General features: G+C 37.0%; 1 protein-coding gene across 1 annotated transcript in view; it reads left to right on the top strand.

Annotated features, from left to right (window-relative positions):
• LOC150096673 (twitchin-like) overlaps positions 1 to 23035 on the top strand; it is a 2440784-nt gene that overhangs the window by 618023 nt on the left and 1799726 nt on the right. The window contains exons 27-28 of the mRNA XM_090408679.1: positions 4483 to 4613; positions 8625 to 8711. Coding sequence (XP_090264805.1) covers positions 4483 to 4613; positions 8625 to 8711 — 218 coding nt within the window. The remainder of the gene's footprint in view (positions 1 to 4482; positions 4614 to 8624; positions 8712 to 23035) is intronic.

The raw sequence follows: 23035 nt of genomic DNA, 5'->3' as shown, positions 1-23035 counted from the left end.
GTGGACAGGGATACACAGCGTGAGAAAGGTGGATGCTCCAAGAGGAGGTGAGAGCATGTGTAGGCAGGAAAGTCATGGGATGACCAGGGATCAAGAGGAAACAGATGTTGTTGCAAAGGGTTCTAAAATGAAGAGGCAGAAAGAGAAATGGCCCCAGTCCAGCATGGAGAGATCACATCGAGTGAATGGTATCAGTGGAACTAGCTGTAGATCCAGAAATGAGTTGTTGTGTTTGTATACCAATGCTAGAAGCATAAGAAACAAGGCGGATGAAATGGTTGCACTAATTGTGTCTGTGTACCCAGAGATTGTTGGAATAAGTGAGACATGATTAGATGAGGACGACATCCTGACAGGAATAGAGTTGGAAAGGTATGATGTGTTTCGTGAGGATAGAAGGGATAAAAAGGGAGGGGGAGTGCTATTGATGATAGAGAAAGAGTTATGTCCATACAAGGTAGAGATGCAAGAGGGAAATAGGGCCAGTGGTTTTGAGGCAGTATGGTGTGAGATAGAGGTCAATAGAATCAAATACTTGGTGGGATGTTGTTATAGACCTGGTAATGTGGATGGTGGTGATAGTGAAATGTATAGTCAAATAAGCTAAGCAAATAAGAAAAGGGTGATCATTATGGGTGATTTTAATTATGGCATATAGACTGGAATGAAGAGATAGCGACTGGAAGTAAAGAAAATGAGTTTCTTGAGTTTTTGAGGGATAACTACCTCAGACAGTATGTAACAGAGGGCACACGAGGATTAAGGGTCTTGGATTTGGTCATCTCATCGGAGGATGTAATTATAAATGAGGTGTCAAATCATCCACCAATTGGTGAAAGTGACCATGAGGTGATTACCTGGGTGGTTGCCAGCAGTGCAAGGACCCCTGTGAAAAAAGGGTATATGTGGAACTACAAGGGGGGTGATTATGAAGAGCTCAGGAGACAGCTTGCAGATGTAGCATGGAATGAGGAGTTAGCTGGAAAAGAGATCAATGCAGCTTGGGGGATTTTCAAAAACTATTTAGTAGACGCAATGTCTAAATGTATACCACAGGTGAGAAGGTTAAATAAGGTAGGTGTGAGATGGATGAATAAAGAGATTAAGCATGCAATACAGAAAAAAAAGGCATTGTGGAGACAGCATAAGAGAAGTGGAAGTAACCAATTTCATGAGGTCTACAAAGACCAGGTAAGGAGGGTGACTTGGTTGGTGAGAGTAGCTAAAGAGAGGTATGAACAGCAGTTAAAGAATCCTAGGGAGTTCTTTCGATATGTAGCCAGCAAAAGAAAGAATGATTATGGAAGGATGACATTGATTGGAGGAAATGATATAAAGACAGCTGTTGCAGAATGTGTTGTGGAGATACTTAATGAGCAATTCATAAAGATCTTTCAATCTTGTGAATGTGACTTCATGGAGAGATTAAGAGCAGTTGATGATGGGGAGGAGAGACTGACTGTAAGTGAGCAAGAGGTGTTTGAGGAGTTGAGTAAACTAGATGTAAATAAGGCTGTGGGACTTGTTAATATATCACCACGTATTCTGAAGGAGTGTGCCAGAGAGTTGACACCCGCCTTTAAATATTTTTTTAATACAAGTCTTGCACTTGGTCAAGTTTCTAAAGAGTGGAAGGAGGGCAAGATTGTGCCACTTCATAAAGGAGGTGATCGAACTCAAGCATCAAACTATAGGCCTATCTGTGTGTCAGGTGTTGTGGTTAAGTTGTTGGAGAAGCTTGTGAGAACTAGGATCCAGAGTTGGGTTGACAACAATGGTATAATCTTTGATGGACAGCATGGATTTGCTAAAGGGAGGTCATGTTTTAGTAATCTACTTACTTATTACAATAAAGTGACTGCTTCCTTGGACAGAGGAGAAGGATACACAGTAATATACTTGGATTTCGCAAAAGCTTTTGATAGAGTACCTCATGATAAGTTGACAGTCAAACTAGAGCAGATGGGGTTGGATATTAGATTAGTGCATTGGATTGGAGATTGGCTATCTGATAGGTATCAACAAGTTGTGTATGGGGGTGCAATATCCAGGAAAAGGAAAGTCACTAGTGGAGTGCCTCAGGGGTCTGTTTTAGGGCCATTACTATTTAACTTATATATTAATGATATTGGTGAAGATTTGGATGGAGATATTCAGTTGTTTGCAGATGATGCAAAGTTGGGACGAACCATAAAGAGTAGTGAAGATGTTGTGGCCTTGCAAGAAGACTTGAATAAATTGAGTGATTGGGCAAGCAAATGGGGATGTGAGTTCAATGTTGCAAAATGTAAGGTTTTAAAATTTGGAAAACAAAGATGGGATGCAGAATTTATGCTTGGTGAGAATATATTGTTGGAAGTAGAGGAAATAAGAGATCTGAGGGTGATAGTGGATAAGGATCTAAAATTTAGGGGACACATCGCCAAAATTGTGAAGACAACACAAAGACTTCTGGGAATGATGCGGAGGACACTGACATGTAGAAGTAGGGAGATACTTGTTCCAATGTATAAGGCTTTGATTAGGCCACACTTGGACTATTGTGCCCAGATTTGGTCACCGGCTTTTCAGAAGGATGAAGAGATGTTGGAGAGGGTCCAAAGGTGACTGACTAAGGTAGTTTCTGACCTCTGGAATGTTGAGTATGAGGAAAGATTGAAAAGATGTAATTTGCAGAGTCTCGTGGAGAGAAGGAAGAGGGGAGATATGATAGAGACCTACAAGTTGGTAAGGGGTTGTTATAGGATCAATGGTGGAGAAGTTCTACAGAGAATAGTGGGAGATCAGGGGAGAACCAGAGGTCATCCCTGGAAACTGTATAAGGAGGGTGTGAGTAAGGGAGTGAGAGGCAGGTTTTTTTCGTGCAGAGTTGTGAGTGATTGGAATGCCTTGCCTGAGAGCGTGGTGTCTGCAAGTAGTTTGAATGTGTTTAAGACACGGTATGATGAGATGTGTAAGATAAAAGGACCTCCTAGATGAGTCTTTGACTCCATGAGGTCTTGTTTAATAATAATAAAAATAATAATAATACCAGACCTCCATGGGGTCAAAAGACAAATCATAGGAGGAAAATACTGTTACACACAAATCCCATCAAATGGTGCTTTAAACACTCATTCAATGTATCTGCATTCACCACAATGTCAGGCAACTCATTCCATTGATCAACCACTCTCCATGCAAAGAACCTACTCTTTAAGCCCCTGCTCACACCCTCCTTATACATCTTCCAGGCAGGTATCCTTCTACCCCCCCCTTTTCTCCATTATCACTTTTTTTCATTTATTTCTTCTTCGTTTCTTTCACTCTCTCATTCTTACTAGCATTCATTTCTTTTCTGTTTCTTTCATTTACAGTAATCTTTATTCATTCAATCTTTTTTGCATTCCACAACTTGTATTCTTACAAAATATTGCACTTTCTACAAATCCATACTTTTGCTCATCTCCTGTTCATTCTCTCCACATACTCATCTTTCATATTTTGCCATGGATACATATTGCCAGCTTGGCTGGCCGAGTGGTTAGTGTATCTGCTCTCCAACCAAGTGGCTGTGGGTTCAAATCCTGCCTTGGTCATGGATGTTTGTGATTGTCTGTGGAAATATTAGTGGTGGTGGTGGTCAGCAGTAGATAGCATTGGTGTAGTTGCGGTCAGTTGGTGGACTGAGTAGGTGGAGACAGAGTTGTAGAGTAGGTGCTCTCCTCGATTATTTCACTCCCTGGAGGTGTGAAATAATAATAATAATAATAATAATAATAATAATAATAATAATATTGCACTCATAACATTGAACCAATTTTTAAAAAATTGGTTCATTGTTGTGAGTGCAACGGATCTGTTTACTCTGTTTAGATACGTTGTAAAAATCAAATTTGTATTTGATTTTTTCACTGCTTGCTCAGTTGTCCACCTCAATCATTATAATACCATTGTATGAGGCCTTCATAAGGCCTCATATGAATTATTGTGCACAGATTTGGCAGTGGGTTTTCATGGTGATGAGAATATGTTGGAAAGGATCCAGAGAAGATTCACAATGGTGGTCTTTGGAATGTGGAGTGCGAGGACAGATTGAGAAAATATAAGTTGCAGAGTCTCATGAATAGGCTAAAGAAGGAAGGGGGATATGATTGAGACATATAAGCTAGTCAGGGGTTGTTATCAGGTGGACATAGAAGATATTTTTCATAGAATGAGATAGTCAGTAGAACAAGATGCCATCCCTGAAAACTGTAAAAGGAGCATGTGAGTAGAGGAGTGAAGAGCAGGTTCTTTACACGGACAGTGGTTGGTGAGTGGAATGCATTGCTTGAGTGTGTCATGAAAGTAGACACATGGAATCAATTTAAAGGATTATTGGATGAGCTTTGTGTGTTATAGTGTATACTGCCCTTGAGGTCAGATGTTAATAATAATAATAATGTAATTTGAAAATTTTGTTAAAATATATAAGCAGTATTATGTTTTATATTCTTTCAGAATCAGTGTTAAAATGTTGGATGGCGGACGTCATCAACTCATTATTGATAAGTGCCAGATGGATGATGCAGGAGAATACAAATGTGAATGCAAAGATTTGAATACATCTTGCAAATTGTCAGTTAAAGAAGGTTAATATATGTTTTATTGATTCTTATGGTAATAATAGGAACAGTGTTATTTGAATAATGAATAGTTTCCTTCTATGTGATGATTTTCTAAAAATATATTGTTTAAGTGGATGAGCTGTTTCATAGTGTCATTAATAACAAGCAAGTGTTGTTTAATAGTAATTATTAAGCTGTTAACTTATTAAATAATAATCATAATAATGTGCAATAAAGTTTACAATTCAATCTTTTGTGAATGCAGTTCACATTGGAAAATTGTAATTATATGCATGCTTGACCAGGGAATTTGAGGACTTACTGAGTGAGTTGATCTGTTTAGATGCTCATTATTCAATACCTGTTGCTGAAACATTCACTGAAGATGCCATCTAATGATAGCCCATTCCACACACACACATGAGAAAATGATTATTAAATAATTATCACCATATTATTAATAATAATAAATAATAATAATTAATAATTTACAATTAATTGTAATTACAATTTACAAGTTGTGCATACTTAAATATTTAATGCAATGTCTTCTTGAAAACAAGAAGAGAGGTAAAAATGTAGAGAGGAAAAAAAACCCAAAAAACTTTCTTTTTCTTAAAAGTTAACATTCTTTTAAACAGTGGAGGTATTGATGTGATGATTTAACCACCTTTGTATTATGATCTTCATCACCTTCATTACTTGCAGTAAATGGCAATTTGCTGCAAGTAATGAAGATGATGAAGCTCATCTCCTCCCCATCTGCACTTGCTTTATGCTTCCCTTCCATAATCATTTCTTCTTTCATCTTAGTCTTCATCTTCTTCTTGTCCTACTTCTGCTATCCCTCATCAAACTTTCTACTGCTAATTCTTGTCAAGAATATTTTAATCATATGGTGATAGACCATTTTACTACTTGTATATGGAAAATATATGATTCACTAGGTGTAACTGCTGCTGATTGTGATGAAGGAATTCATTACAGGAATGATGAACTTAGAGTGATCCTTATGGATCACTTAGAGTTTTAAGGAAAGACTACTTGCACAATAGAAGTTTGAAACTGGTGTCAGAATAACCTTTCCAATTATGCATGGGAAACTTATTCAAAAAGAAATGTGCTTTGCATGATGGGATGCTGAGACAATTGATGTGAAGCAAAGACCTATTTCTAAGTAGATTAATCATAAAGATACTTTATACATACCTTTTATTATTATTATTAAACAGGACCTCTGGTGTAAGACTCATCTGGGAGGTCCTTTTATCACACACACACATCTCATCATACCGTGTCTTAAACACACAAACTCCTTGCAGACACCACACTCTCAGGCAAGGCATTCCAATCATTTCACAACTCTGCACGAAAAAAACCTGCCTCTCACTCCCCTACTCACACCCTCTTTATACAGTTTCCAGGGATGACCTCTGGTTCTCCCCTGATCTCCCACTATTCTCTGTAGAACTTCTCCACCATTGATCCTATAATACACCCTTACCAACTTGTAGGTCTCTATCATATCTCCCCTCTTCCTTCTCTCCACTAGACTCTGCAAATTACATCTTCTCAATCTTTCCTCATACTCAACATTCCAGAGGTCAGAAACTATCTTAGTCAGTCGCGTTTGGACCTTTCCAATATCTCTTCATCCTTTTGAAAACCCGGTGACCAAATCTGGGCACAGTAGTTCATGTGTGGCCTAATCAAAGCTTTATACAATGGAACAAGAATCTCCCTACTTCTACACGTCAGTGTCCTCCGCATCATTCCTTGAAGTCTTTGTGTTGTCTTCACAATTTTGGCGATGCATCCCCTAAATTTAGATCCTTATCCACATTCATCCCCAGATCTCTTATTTCCTCCACTTCCAACAATATACTCTCACCAAGCATAAATTCTGCATCCCATCTTTGTTTTCCAAATTTTAAAATCTTACATTTTGCAACATTGAACTCACATCCCCATCTGCTTGTCAAATCACTCAATCTATTCAAGTCCTCTTGCAAGGCCACAACATCTTCACTACTCTTTATGGTTCGTCCCAACTTTGCATCATCTGCAAACAACTGAATATCTCCATCCAAACCCTCGCCAAAATCATTAATGTACAAGTTAAAGAGTAATGGCCCTGAAACAGACCCCTGAGGTACTCCACTAGTGACTTTCCTTTTCCTGGATATCGCACCCCCATACACAACTTGTTGATACCTATCAGATAGCCAGTCTCCAATCCAATGCACTAATCTAACATCCAACCCCATATGCTCTAGTTTGACTGTCAACTTTTCATGAGGTACTCTATCAAAAGCTTTTGCAAAATCCAATTATATTACTGTGTATCCTTCTCCTCTGTCCAAGGAACAGTCACTTTATTGTAATAAGTAAGTAGATTACTAAAACATGACCTCCCTTTAGCAAATCCATGCGGTCCATCAAAGATTATACCATTGTTGTCAACCCAACTCTGGATCCTAGTTCTCACAAGCTTCTCCAACAACTTAACCACAACACCTGACACACAGATAGGCCTATAGTTTGATGCTTGAGTTCGATCACCTCCTTTATGAAGTGGCATAATCTTGCCCTCCTTCCACTCTTTAGGAACTTGACCAAGTGCAAGACTCGTATTAAAAAAATATGTCAAGGCAGGTGTCAACTCTGTGGCACATTCCTTCAGAATACGTGGCTTTTCTTGCGTATGCCAGGGTAAATAATTAAAACAAGAATATTTAATCTTGTCAAGAATATTATTATTATCTCAAGATCCCATGGAGTCAAAGACTGATCTAGGAGATCCTTTTGTCATACACAGAGCTCATCATACCGTGCCTTAATCACAATCAAATTCTCTGCAGACACCACAATCTCAATCAAGGCATACCAATAATTCACAACTCTGCATGCAAAAAACCCGCTTCTCACTCCCCTGTTCACACTCTCCTTATACAGCTTCCAGGGATGACCTCTGGTTTTCCCCTGATCTCCCACCAGTTTCTGTAAAACCTCTCCAACATTGATCCTATAACAACCCCTTACTAACTTGTAGGTCTCTATCATATCACCCCTCTTCCTCCTATCTCTGTAAATTGGACTCTGTAAATTGCATCTTCTCAACCTTTCCTCATATTCAACATTCCAGAGATCAGAAACTACCTTTTGAAAACCAGGTGATGAAATCTGTGCACAGCAATCCATGTGTGTCCTAATCAAAGCCTTATACAATGGAACAAGAATCTCCCTACTTCTACAAGTCAGTGTCCACCGTACCAGAATTCTTTGCATTGTCCTCACAATTTTGGCAATGTGTTCCCTAAATTTCAGATCCTTATCCACTATCACCCCAAGATCTCTTATTTCCTCCACCTCCAACAATATATTCCCATGAAGCATAAATTCTACATCCCATCTTTGTTTCCCAAATTTTAATTTGGAAAACAGAATAAAAAATACCTATAGGTATTTTTTATTCTGTTAAATACCTATGAAATTTATTCTGTTAAATACCTATAAATAAAAAATACCTATAGGTATTTTTTATTTTTTATTCTGTCCCTTTTTGTTATGTGAAGTGGAAGACAGTTTTCTGCCATGGCCTCTGAGAATTCAAGAAATTTTGTTTATAACACTATGGATATGAGGAAAGATTATTATTATTATTATTTGACACCTCCAGAGAGTCCAAAGACTCATTGAGGGAGAGTGTGCCAACAGCATCGAATGAATGGACCCATTCCAACTATTAACCACATTCAAACTTACAAACTTACTTAACTGAGCCATTAGTAGCAGAGGCTCTACCAATCGACCAACCTTGAATCACTAAGGTGTGGTCACCCTTCCAAATATATGGAAATCTTCAATATGTTATTTCATTACTGTTGATCACAGTAACTCTTCAATACAATCATTTCTTGTTTTATTTTGTTTACACTAATATCTGTTGTACATCGTGTGACAAAATTTGTGCTTCAGCTTAAGAAAATTTAATGAATCTTGAAAATATTTTAAATTATATATTGTGCATTTTAGGTGAAAAGGCTCCAAAGATCAATCTTAAGAAGACTGATTTTACTGGTGAAGCAGGGAAACCCCTAGTAATTGAGATTCCCTATACAGGTATTTATATATTTATAAGTTTGTGTTTTATATATATATATGTGTGTGTGTGTGTGTGTTTAATTTTTTTTTTTTTTTTTTTTTTTCACTGTGATGTATTCTGTTTTGCTGCTACATGCATTTCAGTTTTATCTTTTCATGTATAATGTTTCTCCTTACACATAACTATAATAACATTACAAATCAACTAGGAGTAGTTCCACAAATAGAAGGCTACTAAAGAGATATTTATTAACAGCAATTGCAGATTACATTGTTCAAGTGAAAAAAATAATTGATTTGGTGTAAAGTAGAAGACTAATGAAATCAAGCAGAAACTGCAAATGAAAAGAGGTTATGGGAAAATTATAAAGAGAAGAAAGTGACTAGTATAGTAAGAAAGGCAAAAAATTGCATAAACATTAGAATAAGGAAATTAATTTTGAAGGGCACTATAATGATCTCCTTCATTGTGTAGAATTTATGGAGCAAACATTCTCTTTGGAGAATGCTGAAGAAGGAATTTGAAAATATTAGCCAAACGTTTGTAAAAAATGTATTATATAACAACAGCAACAACAACAAAAAAAAAAACAGTTCACAAGATCCTCCACAGTAATACCATGAAAAACTAAAAAATATTACAAGAATGCCATAACCATACCATACATTAGAAGAATATAATAAAAAATAGATAGAACACTACTTAAATTCAGGTGATTTTCAAATCTTCTGCTAAATTAAAAAGTATACTCAGCTCATCCAAAGATCTTCTTCCCTACATTGCCCATCCAGGTGTTTACAAAATTCAGTACACCTACACCTTCAACCTAACCCTGAATAGGGGAAACAGGATGCACCATTACAACAAGAAAAGATGAACAGAAATGGTACATTAAATTCCTTCACTATGGTAAAACAGGCCTGTCAGTCTGTGCACTTCAACCATGTCACAGAATCAACTGGAAAGGAACCTGACATGAGCATGGATGTTTGTGATTGTCTGTGAAAATACTACTGGTGGACAGCAGATGGTGTAGATGATGATGGCAGTTGCAGTTCGCTGTAGTTGGTGAAGATTGAGAGTTGTTGAGTAGATTCTCTACCTCGATGAGGCTTTGGACTCGTAGGAGGTGTCATGTAATAATAATTATAATAATAATAAGTCCCTACACTGCACCAAAACCTGGTTTGAAAGAAAATTCAAGGAAACTTGTGAGATGCTGAAACATCATCCTAATCTCAACAAGAATGATAGATTAGTAATTCCAAGAATCTGGAGCACTCATCTACAACATATATAGCATCCAGGACATAATGGCAGAACCTCCAACCCCCCAAAAAAACCTTAATCGACTTTAATTTTTTTAATCATTTGTGTATTATTATACTTATTATGTATATAAACATTATTTTCTTTATGCTAATTACTTAAATAAGTAATTATTTATGAATTATATATATATATATATATATATATATATACAGGGTAGTCCAAAATGTACCTACCAAATTTAATGCTGTATTATTCCTGAACGAGGAGGCATACAAACCTCATTTAAAGTGTGTTAAGGTCTACATCTTGTGCCATTTATATTACATGTTCAATATGTTTACCTTCAACCTCGACGATCTTCTGCAATCGTATCACAAAATTCTACACCACCTTCTGGAGGACACCTGTTGGAATAGCTAAGATTTCACGCTCGATAGATAACTTTAGTTCCTCCAAAGTCTTTGGATTGTTCTGATACACTTTTATGAAACACAAATGGCTTGATGACTATAATGTGTCGGTAAAGTTTTTTACTAATTATAGCAGCTAATTGTAGAGAAATTTGGATTTAAACTTGGTAGGTATATTTTGGGCCACCCTGTATATATATATATATATATATATATATATATATATATATATATATATATATATATATATATATATATATATATGACAGAATGATCATTAACTTGGTTAACATACATAGTTTTATGAAAAAATTGAAATAATGATGAAAACCAAAGTCACAAAGTCTGCCGGGAAAAATCTACTAACATCTTCCGTTGCAGTGACAAACTAGAGAGAAAAAAATCGTGGAATCTAGAGAAATCATCTTCAATCCTGTTCATCTAAATAACAACTTGAGCTACAACCTCCCAGATAGTCATTCAGCTGTAATCATATACTGGCGTTCACGTGAGGCTGCAAGCACGCACTCTCCGAACAATGCAACAAACCAAAGAACAGCTTCAAATACAGCTACAGCGTTTTCATGCTAATTATGTATAGAGACTGTCTATGTTGTTCATAGTCTTTTAACCTTCAATGTTTAGTGTTTTTTATTTCTTTTATAATGTCACCTGAAGAAGGCTGTTACAGGCCGAAGGCCGAAACTAGTAGTGTTTTTATATTAAAACCTTTTTACTTAAATCTCGGTTCTAGTCATTCAATTTTTTCATAAATATATATATTTATATATATATATATAATAATAATATATATATATACTGTATATATATATTATTATTATTATTATTTATTAATTCATTTATTTTTCCACTAGAGATCAGGCTAGTGTAAATGATTAACAAAGCATTTAGATTTGGTTTACTTTTGTATAGTAAATGCAGCTTGTGTCCTGTACATATGTATGCTTTACTGATAATGACCTTGATAAAGCAGTCGAAATGTCAAGTGTTATTTGCTTAATTATAAGTAAAGTAATTACTCCAACAGGAGTGTTTGCCAACATAAATTTTATACAATGAATGCTGACCACCGTGTAACCTTGAAAGAAAGAATAGTGATCTCCTGTTCAATACGTTTTTAGGTATAACCCCCAGTTCTCTCCCACTCCCATGTTTTTTTTCAAGACAATCACCTCTGGAAATTGTATAATAAGGGTATTAAGGACTGAACCTTTTGCTTGGAGTGTGATAAATTGGTGAGGGTGGGTAACGAGTGCTTTGTCGATGAATGAGTTCAAGGAGATGTATGATCAGTATTGCACATAAAATGGCTAGAATATCCCTTTCACAGTTTAACTTGCCCCGGATTGATGCTTGAGAATATAACAATTATCATAATAATAATAATAAAAATAATTTTTATTTATTCGTGTGATGCTCCCTCCTGTTCCTCGACCACCTCTCAGGACTGGTTAAGCCCTCTTAATGAGGGATTAAGCACTATATCCTATGACTGTAGCCTGTGTATTCATGGGACCGGTTTGCCTGCTTGTAAACTGTGAGGAAAAACCCTGCTGTCCACACCCAAGACTGGGTGCAGACAGCAGGGCTTCTTTCTCGTATATAGCCATAATTTGGCTGTGGCTGAGAAAGATCCTTAAACTCATCATGTCGTCGATGGGAATTGAACCTAGGACACTCCTTCCCTATGCATATGGTTGCAAAGCACAAAGCACTAGGCTAACTGCATGGACTATAATAATAATAATAATATAAAATTTATTGGAGATTTTCAGAATATGAATTACAGTCGATATGTATGTATTATTTGTTCCTGTAACATGATTTTTGGAGATTTTCATATAACTAAGGAATGTTAGCAAAAATGCATGGATTGCAGTTTGTGAATGAGTGGGATGAGCTTCAGGAATGAATTCAGCTGTATAAGAGCAATTGATATTCAACTGTATAAGATCATCTGAATGGTTTTGTGGGTGAATCATTTAGAAAAGTTGCTGTTGGAAGGACGTGTAATGAGTGATGAAAACAATGTATAAGTCAGAGATGATATAAATGAGCAGGAGAGTAGACCAGGTGAGACTGATGTGGTTGTGAAACAAGATGAGAATGAGAGAACAGGAAAGCAAGCTAAACAGGAAGAGATCAGGGAGACACATTGTAAGAGGAATAAATCCTGAAAGCAGTAATTAATATATGTATGTGGATGGTCAACATAGAAATGGAATGGTCTGGAATATATGGAGGGTGGTTGAATGTGGGGAGAATACCGGACAGAAGGTGAGCAGATGGAAGCAAGCATGGAGAGGTCAAAGAGGGACAACATAAGCGGGACTGGTTATAGACAAAGATATTGATTGTTGTGTTTATTTATGAATGCCAGGAGTATAAGAAATAAGAGAGATGAAATTATTGCTTTGATTGAGTTTATTATTATTATTTACAGGCACCTCCATGGAGTCCTATGACTCATCATGGGAGACCCAAACTATCAACATAATATCTATCATATGTTATTTTCCCAAAAATAGTTGGAATAAGTGAAACATAGTTGCATGAGAATGATATCTAGACAAGAATAGAAATGGAGGAACATGATGTGGTTTTCATGAAAGTAGAAAAGACAAAAAGGGATTGTAAGTGTTGCTGATGATAGGGAGAATTATATCCACACAAAGTTCAGATACAAGGGGAAAAAGGTGGCAGTATTTTTGAAGAAGTGTGCTGTGAAGTGGAAGTAGAGAGAATGAGATATTTGTTCGGTGATGTTACAGTCCAGGGAATGTGGAGGGTGGAGACATAAATATAGCAAGTTGGCTTAGTGAGCTAGCAAAGGGTGATCATTATGGGTGAGTTCAATAATGGCAATATTCATTGAAATAGAGAGATAGCATTAGGGAATAAGGCAAATTAATTTTTGAGTTCTTAAGGGATAGCAATCTTAAGCAATATGTAACGGATGGCACATGAGCGTTATCAGTCTTAGATCTGGTTATATCATCAGAGGATGTGATTGTGAATAAAGTGTTTAATCTTCCCCCGGTTGGCAAGAGTGACCATGAACTGATGACCTGGGTTGCAGCAAGTCACATGAGAACTTCTATAAAGAAGGAATATATGTGGAACTACAAGACTGGTGATATGATTATGGAAAGCTTAGGAGAACTGGGAGCTAAAGCATGGAAAGTGGAGGTGAGTGGAAAGGAGACGGATGATGCTTGGGCATTGATCAAGCAATTTTTGAGTGTATTCCAAAGGTGTAAAAACTAAATAAAGTAGGAGTGATAGTGAAAGGCCTTTAATAGACTGCCAAGCTGGTAATTGAACAGAAACAAATAAGATTAGATAACAGATTAGTGAGATGAATATCTGATTGGCTGCAGATAGGTATGAGGGTTATTTATGGAGAAGTGGTATTCCAAAAAAAAAAGGCTGTAGTGGAGTGGCACAGGGATCTGTTTTTGGACCATTATTGTTTAACCTGTATGTTAATGACATGGGGACTGGCTTAACTAAAAATATGTAACTGTTTGTTGACAAGAACTATGAGAAATAGAGCTGATGTTTTTCCCTTGCAGAAAAGTCTTAATAGACTATGTGAGTTGGCAAAATGAGTAGAGCTGTCAATTTAATGTTGCAAAGCACAAGGTCTTGAAATTTGGTATGCATTGTTGGGATGCAGAGGATGCAATTAATGGAGAAATTTTGATGGAGTTGAAAGAGATGATAGATCTATGAATGGTGGTGGATGGACAGATACTTGAAGTTTATGGGTCACATTAATTACTAAATTTGCAAGAACATCACACTACATTATGGCAATAATTAAGAAGAATGTGGCATGCAGAAACAAAGAGGTTATGGTTCCATCATATAAGACTTTGATTATACCATTATATGGACTACTGTCTGCAGATTTGGCTACCTGGTTTTCAACGAGATGACAATATTGGAGAGGGTCCAGAGATGGTTTACATCAGTGTCTGGTCTGTGGAATGTCATATACCCAGAGAGATTGTGGGAATACATCTTCCTGAGCCTTTTAAATAGAAGAAGAAGGGAGATGACTGAGAGGGGTTGTTACCAGATTAATGTGGAGATTTTTCATAGAGTAGAGGGAGGTTGTATAAGGAATGTGTGAGCAGAGAAGTGAGATCAGGTTCTTTGCATTGAGAATGATTGGTGAGTGGAATTCGTTTCTTGAAAATGTAGTGAGTGCAGAAACTGTGAATTGGTTTAAGACATGGTTTTGTGATCTTTTTGCATTAAAGAGTATCGACTTCCCGTGATGAGTTCTTTGACCTTTTGGAGGTTAAATATTATTATTAACAATAATAATTTTTAAAGATCTGATATGTGGAATTTTTCTGCAGAAAATCATGTTTAGAGATTTTTTATTTTTAACTTCTTATATAATTACATTGCAAGACTATGATTAATATTTTATATTCTTATTTAATTATTCTTATCAAGACTGATATCTCACTGTTGTGAAAATTAAATAGCATACAAGTGTTTATAGAATATTATTATTATTACCAACATTTGACCTCCACGGAGTCAGAGACTCATCGTGGGAGGTACACACTATTGCACACGATGCTCATCCAACCATGCTTTAAGCAGATTCAATGTGTCTGCACCAAAAAACATTCAGGCAATGTATTCCACTCACCAGTCACTCTCCATGCAAAGAACCTACTCCTCACTCCTTTGGTCATACCCTCCTTACACAGTTTCCAGCAATGGCCTCTTGTTCTATCCCACCTCTCCCATTCTATGAAAAATCTCTTCCATGTCGACCCGATAGCAACCTCTGACTAGCTTATATGTCTCAATCATATCTTCCCTCTCTTCATCGTATTTACGAGGCAATGCAACTTACATTCTCTCAATCTGTCCTCATACTCCACATTACAAAGACCACAGACCACCTTTGTGAATCGTCTCTGGACTCTTTCCAACATATTCTCATCACCATGAAAACCAGCAACCAAATCTGTGCATAATAGCTCATATGAGGTCTGATCAAGGCCTTATACAATGGAATCATAACCTCTCTATTTCTGCATGTCAGGGTCTTCCACATTATTGCCCTTATCTGATGTGACATCTTCACAAGTTGTGCAGTGTGGCCTCTGAATTTTAGGTCCTAGTCCACCATCACTCCCATCTTCTCTGCTTCCGTTAAAGTTTTCGTAAGCAATGATGGGATGCAAAGTATACTTTACATCCCATCATTCGAGATGAGATGAGTCCTACACATGGGCTCATCTCCTTTCTTCTCAGCTGCCTCTATTGTACTGTGGCAGCAGACTCACAATCTGTATTCACTCACTCTTATTATTATTATTTGCTTATGCCAGCAAATCTTTCATGTCTTCTCACTTACCGTACTTGTTCCTGTGAGATATTATTTGTATCTGCCGAAGTGTTTATATCTCTCTCACTTTCCCTTTCTGCATCCTAACAGCATCAATAATATCCTTAATCGCTGTCCCATGGAAACATGATTTCATCACACTCTCAAGAACTCCTCTTGTCATGGAGTCTCTTTACAAGACTCTCATATTGTATTCCCCCCCCCTTTTTTTTTTGCTTTTTCATATTCTGCTTTCTCTTCCCTTACATACTCTATGGGAGGAGTTATACTGGAGGAAGTAGGGGAGACAAGAGATCTGGGATTGATGATTGATAGAAACCTGAAATTTAGGGGACATATTGCAAAGGTGGTGAAGGTAACACAGACGATTGCTGCAATAATGAGAAGGACACTGACCTGCAGAGATAAAAGGGTTATCATTCCATTGTATAAGACCCTGATCAGACCACACTTGGACTATTGTCTCAGATTTGGTCCCCAGGATTTGAAGGGAATAAATTAACTGCGGAAAGGGTACAAAGGCAGATAACAAAGATGGTTTCAGGACTGTACAATGATAGTTATGAGGATTGGCTGAGGGAATGTGGACTGTAGAGTTTGGTGGATAGAAGAAGGATAGGTGATATGATTGAGACTATTAAAAAGGGTGAGAGGTGGTTACAGGATTGACACTGGGGAGTTCTTTCGCTTGGTTGAACAGCAGGAAGGAGTGATGATGAGACCATCCCTGGAAGTTACGAAAGGACGCTGTGAGCAAGAGGGTGAGGAGTGATTTCTTTGCATGGAGGGTGGTTGAACCATGGAATGCATTGCCTGATGGAGTGGTGAGCGTGAGAACGGTCAATGAGTTCAAGGAGTGGTATGATAGACTTTGTGTTTCTTGGGGGGGAGGACCTTCCCTCGATGAGTCTTGCTAGACTTTGTTTTTCTTAGGAAGGACCTCCCATGATGAGTCTTTTGACTCCATGGAGGCCTGATTAATAATAATAATAATAATCTCTGCCTGCTTCTGCTTCTCTGCCATGCCTTTTTCCCCAGGCATTTCTTTAACCATTCTATCTCAGATTTTGTCCTGTGAAGGACTTTATATAAGAAAAGAATATGAGAGGTTCTATTTATATATGGTTCTGATGGAACTTGATCACTCTACCTCTCATGTATGGACTCAACAACAACTTCAGCAACAAAGAAAAAGCCTACTATCTCTTTATCTCAATACCAGCTGGTCTTTCTCTTCATTTTCCATCATTTCATTCATGCGGTCACTCATATTGCATGCAACATGCATCCTTGATCTTCAGCCACTTTACTTCCCTGGCAAGTAAAGTGGGGGTAAATGTTAGCAAGACAGTTGTCGATTGCAACAACTGCCTTGCTAACATTCACACTCACATTCTCTCGTCTTTCATCCTTCAAGTCTCACTATTACATTTCTTACTCTTCTCACACTGCTGGCACTCACTTTCAAATAATTTCCTGCACAATCACAACTCTCATCCTTCATAATGAATACATCTCACAGATACACACATACTCACTGTAGCAAACAAAATCCAGCATGTTGATTTTTTTGTGTCATTCTTCTATGTCAAATTGGGTGCTAGCGCAGTGTATATCTGATACAAATAACAGCTCTTAGTCATTCACAGACAACTGAGAGATAAGACATTTGAGGGACAGTGAAATAGGTGACAAGGTAGGTGGGCAACAGTCAACTGGGCAATAGGATAAGTGGGAGATGGCCAACTTGGTGACTGGACAGATGGGCAATAGCCACCTGCTAACCTGATTTTAAGGCAAACTGAGCTGCTGGTTCAAAAATAAAGCATCAATGATAGATCAATGACAGATGAAGCCAGAACTAATAAAGCTGTAGCAGCCTGGCACACCAGATTTAACAAAATGATCACCAGGAGGAGAGTGTTGCTGTTTTTATTGCTGGAAGAATTACAGGAGGAGGAGCATAACACTGAGGCTGCTATACTTCAGGTTAAAACTGGCCAAAGAAACATAAAACAAAACTTATGCAAGAAGATTATAGCAAGAAATGAAGGAATAAAGAATTATTATTGTTATTAATACATAACACCTCCAGGGAGTCCAAAGACTCATCATGGGAGGGCACCTACTAAACAACTCTCCATCTCCACCACTCAAACCACCAACTACAACTGTATTCATCATCTACACCAATGCCATCTACCACCAACCACCACCAATTAGTATTTTACAGACAATCACAAACATCCATTCCCACAGCGGGATTCGAACCCACAGACTTTTGGCTGCAAAGCGGATACGCTAACCACTCAGCCAACCAGGCTGGCAAAATTGTACAGTATGCAGTTGCACAGTATCATGAATTCAAAGACAGTGGTCAAATTGTACTCTACATAAAGAGTTTGGGATAAAATTTTGTTTCCATATACATAACAAGGTTTATTTCATTTGAAGCTTTATTAATACTTTTCTTAAGCTTGCAACAAACCTGGCCATTTTATAATTACTAAATATTTTTTTTATCACATATTTTACTTTGTGAGCAAGAAAGTCATAAACTTGGATATTTTATAATTATTTAATCTTTTTTTATCAGAAGAATTTTACTTTGCATAATAGTCTTTTGAAACTTGGATCTTAAATGAACAGTTTATTGTTATTTTACCTTTTAATCGCTGTTGTTTTCGCAAGGGCAAACAGCAAAATGTCAGCAACTGGAACAAATCCTAAAACCCACCCCAACTCATCATCACCTGAGTTCAAGATTGGTACCATCAACATAAGAAGCCTGAATGGCAAAGAAATGGAGCTAGCTGAGGAATTGGATAAGTACCAAATCGACATAATAAGGGTGAAACAAAAAAGGCAAAAACTGGTTAGTTCTTTCTGAGCAATAAATACAAAATGTTATAATCATGCAATGACAATCAGGGACACTAAATACGAGTCTAATCTTCCTGAATGGCAGGCAGTCTCAAGTAGAGTGATGTGGCAAAAACTGGTGAGTTCTTTCTGAGCAATAAATACAAAATGTTATAATCATGCAATGACAATCAGAGAAAAGGAGTAGCCATGGTATTCAACACTAAATACGAGTCTAATCTTCCTGAATGGCAGGCAGTCTCAAGTAGAGTGATGTGGGCAAACATGAGAATGGGGAACTGGACAATGAGATTTATTTGTGCCTGTGGTCTCACAGAAGGTTCTACTAAGGTAGAAGTGGAGGAATGTTTTGAGGCTCTAGAGAAAGCAACTGACACAATGAAAAAGGAAAAGTTGGTCCTTGTTGGGGATCTAAATAGCAGAGTAGGAAATGATTGTCAGACATACAAAAATATTTTGGAAAAATTTGGAGAAAAGATCAAAGCTAATAATGATGGCAAATACCTGTTGGATTTCTGCTCAGGACATGGACTGGTTATTACTAACACCATGTTCCAACATAAAAATGTGCACAAATTCATGTGGAGAGAAGAGGCCAGGAATAACAAAAGTCTCATTGACTATGTTATTGTTGATAGTGATGTTTTCTCCCTGGTGCAGAACACCAGAGTGTACAGAGGATTTGAAATTGGAAGCAATCACTATTTAGTCTTGAGCAGGATAAAAATGAATTTCATATTGAAAAGAATGACATGTAAGAAAGTTTTAAAGCAAATAAAAGTTGAGCAGATCTCAGATGTGAACTGTAGACTAAAATGCACAAAGATTATTGAAGAAAAAATTAAAGAGTTTGAGAACAGGAATCAAACCTTTGCGATTCAATGGCAAACTCTGAAGAAAACATTGATTGATTCTGCCAGAGACGCATGTGGTGAGGTTGTCTGCAAGGATAGAAAAATCAGAACTCCATGGTGGACACAGGAAGTTAAAGAGGCAGTGAAGGAAAAAAAGAAAGTATATCAAAAGTTCCTGGCAAATAAGTCAGCTTGTGTTCTTAGAGAATACAGAGACAAATGTAAAAAAGCTAAACACCATGTAAAACATGGTGTTTAGCTTTTTTACATTTTTGATGGTAAGATATTCTGGAGGTTGTTGAAGAAGCTTAGAAATGGAGGAAAGAATGCTGTAAAAGGAATTAGAGATGATAAAGGTGACATAAAAACAGGAGAAAAAGATATCCTTAAAGTATGGAGTAATTACTTCAAAAAATTGTTAAATGAAACAAGCAGTTATTACAGCACAGTGGTACAAAACACTGACCAGGCATACAGTCAGGAATACATATATATATATATATATATCCATACTTGAAGTAGAAAAAGCCATCAAAAGCCTGAAATGCGGAAAGGCAGCAGGAGCAGATGATGTTAGACCAGAAATGCCCAACTATGGAGGTATAAAAGTCTTACAGTGGCTGCACTGCATAGATCAGAACATGTCAGAGGGATGAATTCCAGATGATTGGAATGTACCAAAAATATCAAAAGGGAAATAGAATTGAATGCGAGAATTACAGAAGTATTTTGTTACTGAGTGTTCCTGGTAAAATTTATGCAAATATACTTGAGAAAAGGTTCATGAGGATTGTGGGAGGGAGCTTGGTGAAGAACATGCTGGATTCAGGTGAAATAGAGGCTGTCAGGATCAGATTTTCACTCTATGACAGATAGTTGACAAAATGCTGGGAATATAACAAAGATCTGTATTTAGGTTTTGTAGATCTGGAAAGGGAAATACTATTCAAAATGCTACAGTTATATGGTGTTAATGGGGAATTATATCGAACAATACTTAGTCTTTATTTGAGTTGTAAGTCAGCAGTTAGAATTGAAGGAAGTACAGGAAGGTGGTTTAATGTTAAATCTTGTGTCAGACAAGAATGTACATTATCCTCTCTATTATTCATTATTTATATGGATCACGTTATGAAGGAAAGTGGACTTAAACCTGATATCAAAATTGGAGATGTTAATATCAGCTTTTTGCTTTATGCAGATGATGTTTACTTATATACTTCTAAAGAAATCCTCTACAAGTCTGCAAGATTCCCTGACTAAATTGAATAACTGTTGTAATAGATATGGTATGAAGGTCAGCATTATAAAGACAATGAAAATAGGCAGAAACATTGAAAATATCAACTGCATTACAAATGGAGAACCTGTGGAACAAGTAAAACATTTCAGCTACTTAGGCACGATTTTTAGTGAAGATGGTAAATTAAATATGAAAATAGACAATAGAAACAACAAAGCTGGTATGGTAGGAAGTCAACTGAATAAATTTATATAGAATAAGAGAGAAATTAGTCAAAACACTAAATTAGCTGTATACAAGACATTGTTCAAACCAATTTTAACTTATGGATCTGAGAGCTTGGTTAGAAATTAAACACTTGACCAAAGACTAGAGACTGCAGATATGAGAGTCGTGAGAAAGATTAGGCACCTGAACAGATGGCATCAATGGCAGTATCATATTAAAAATGAGGTTATTAGAAAAGAACTTGATATTGTCAGCATCCAGGAATGCATTAGCAGAGCTAATCTCAGGTGGTATGATCACTTAAGCGGAATGGGAGAGGAAAGATTAGCAAAACAAGTGATTTCTGCCAGGTTGTCAGGAAAAAGACCTAGAGGAAGACCAAGATATAGGTGGGTTGATACAGTAAATACAGTGCCTTAGAAGACAGAAATATAAGACCTGATAATATTGGGGTCTTTTCAGGTAACAAACTGATTTCAAGGTTGAACAGCAGGAAGGAGTGATGACAAGAGGCCATCCGTGGAAGTTACAAAAGGAAACTGTGAGCAAGAGGGTGAGGAGTGGTTTCTTTGCATGGAGGGTGGTTGAACCATGGAATGCATTGCCTGATGGAGTGGTGAGAGCGAGAACGGTCAATGAGTTTAAGGAGTGGTATGATAGACTTTGTGTTTCTTAGGGGGGGGGGTCTCCCCTTGATGAGTCTTGATAGACTTTGTGTTTCTTAGGGGGGGGGGTCTCCCCTTGATGAGTCTTGATAGACTTTGTGTTTCTTAGGAAGGACCTCCCATGATGAGTCTTTTGACTCCATGGAGGCCTGAATAATAATAATAATAATAATAATAAAATTGTAGATAGGAAGTTAGTAATGGTGTAAATTTTTATATGTATGTATTTTTATATGTAAATTATAAATTTTCATATGCTGTACACCTCTTGAGGGTATATATCAGGAATTTGATGATGATGATACCTTTTTATCATCTTTTATTTTATGTGTAAGCAATTCTTTTTAAACTTTGACCTAACTGGTTGCCAAGTAAACCTGCCACCCATTTATCCTGTTGCCCAGGTGGCTATTGCCTTATTATCCTATAATAAGTTTAGTTTAATCCTTTATCCAAGTGTGAGCAAACAAACTTTGCACCTGAAAGTATCTTCAGGACTGGGGTAAGGTAGTACAACACCGGGCAACTCATTGCAAAGGTGGAGAAAGTTCTCATGACACTTGGATAAAGGATTAAACTAAACTTTTTATAGTCTAACCAAGTGAAAAATAAACTCTCAACATCTTTCTCTGAATCCAGAGTAATTTAATAATAAGGTTGTACACCCTTTGGCAACTCCTATAGGTTGGGATGATGTCTCATTGCTTCTACCTTGGTTTCTCCACTATTGGGCCTGGCTCCCATTGACGAGACCTCAATTAAGGTCGAAACTAGTATGGGTAGTGGCCCTTGCCTTAATGTATAGCATTATGCATATCTGCAAGGAGATGTGCTTTGCATTATGGGAGTTGCAATGAGTTTCTGGGTGTTGTACTAACTTACCCCAGTCCTGAAGATACTTTCAGGTGCAAACTTTGTTTGCTCACACTTGGATAAAGGATTAAACTAAAGTTATTATAGTCCAACCAAGTGAAAAATAAACTCTCTACAGCCTTATTATCCTGTTGCCCAATCGTCATCTAATCCACTTAGCAACAAAAAATTGTTATAAGTAGACACTGATAATGATAATTAATTTATTAAAAAGAATCAAATATCACCAGTTATTTTCAAATACCAGATGTATTTGAAACTTAGCTTTCAGTTCCTAATGTCACTGCCACTATCAGAATGCAACTTTTATCTTTTATTGCTACAAAATTTGATAAATTTGGTAAGACAGCTTAATGTGGATGATAGAATTCATATTTAAAGTTTTTTTTTCCTCCTTTGACACAACTTGGGTATAACTAATTGAAATACTTGCAGCTAGCTGTGTTGGAATGCAGAGTTTGAATGCAGTGGGAATGGAGGAGAAGAAGTTATATGAGCAATTAAGTAATCTT

This window comes from Typopeltis vanoorti, chromosome 18, assembly GCF_054136105.1.
Source record: "Typopeltis vanoorti isolate ZY-2024b chromosome 18, IOZ_Tvanoo_1.0, whole genome shotgun sequence".
Classification (NCBI taxonomy): Eukaryota; Metazoa; Arthropoda; class Arachnida; order Uropygi; family Thelyphonidae; genus Typopeltis; species Typopeltis vanoorti.
The sequence above is the reverse complement of the archived record's forward strand: the minus strand, read 5'-3'. Positions and strand labels throughout refer to the sequence as shown.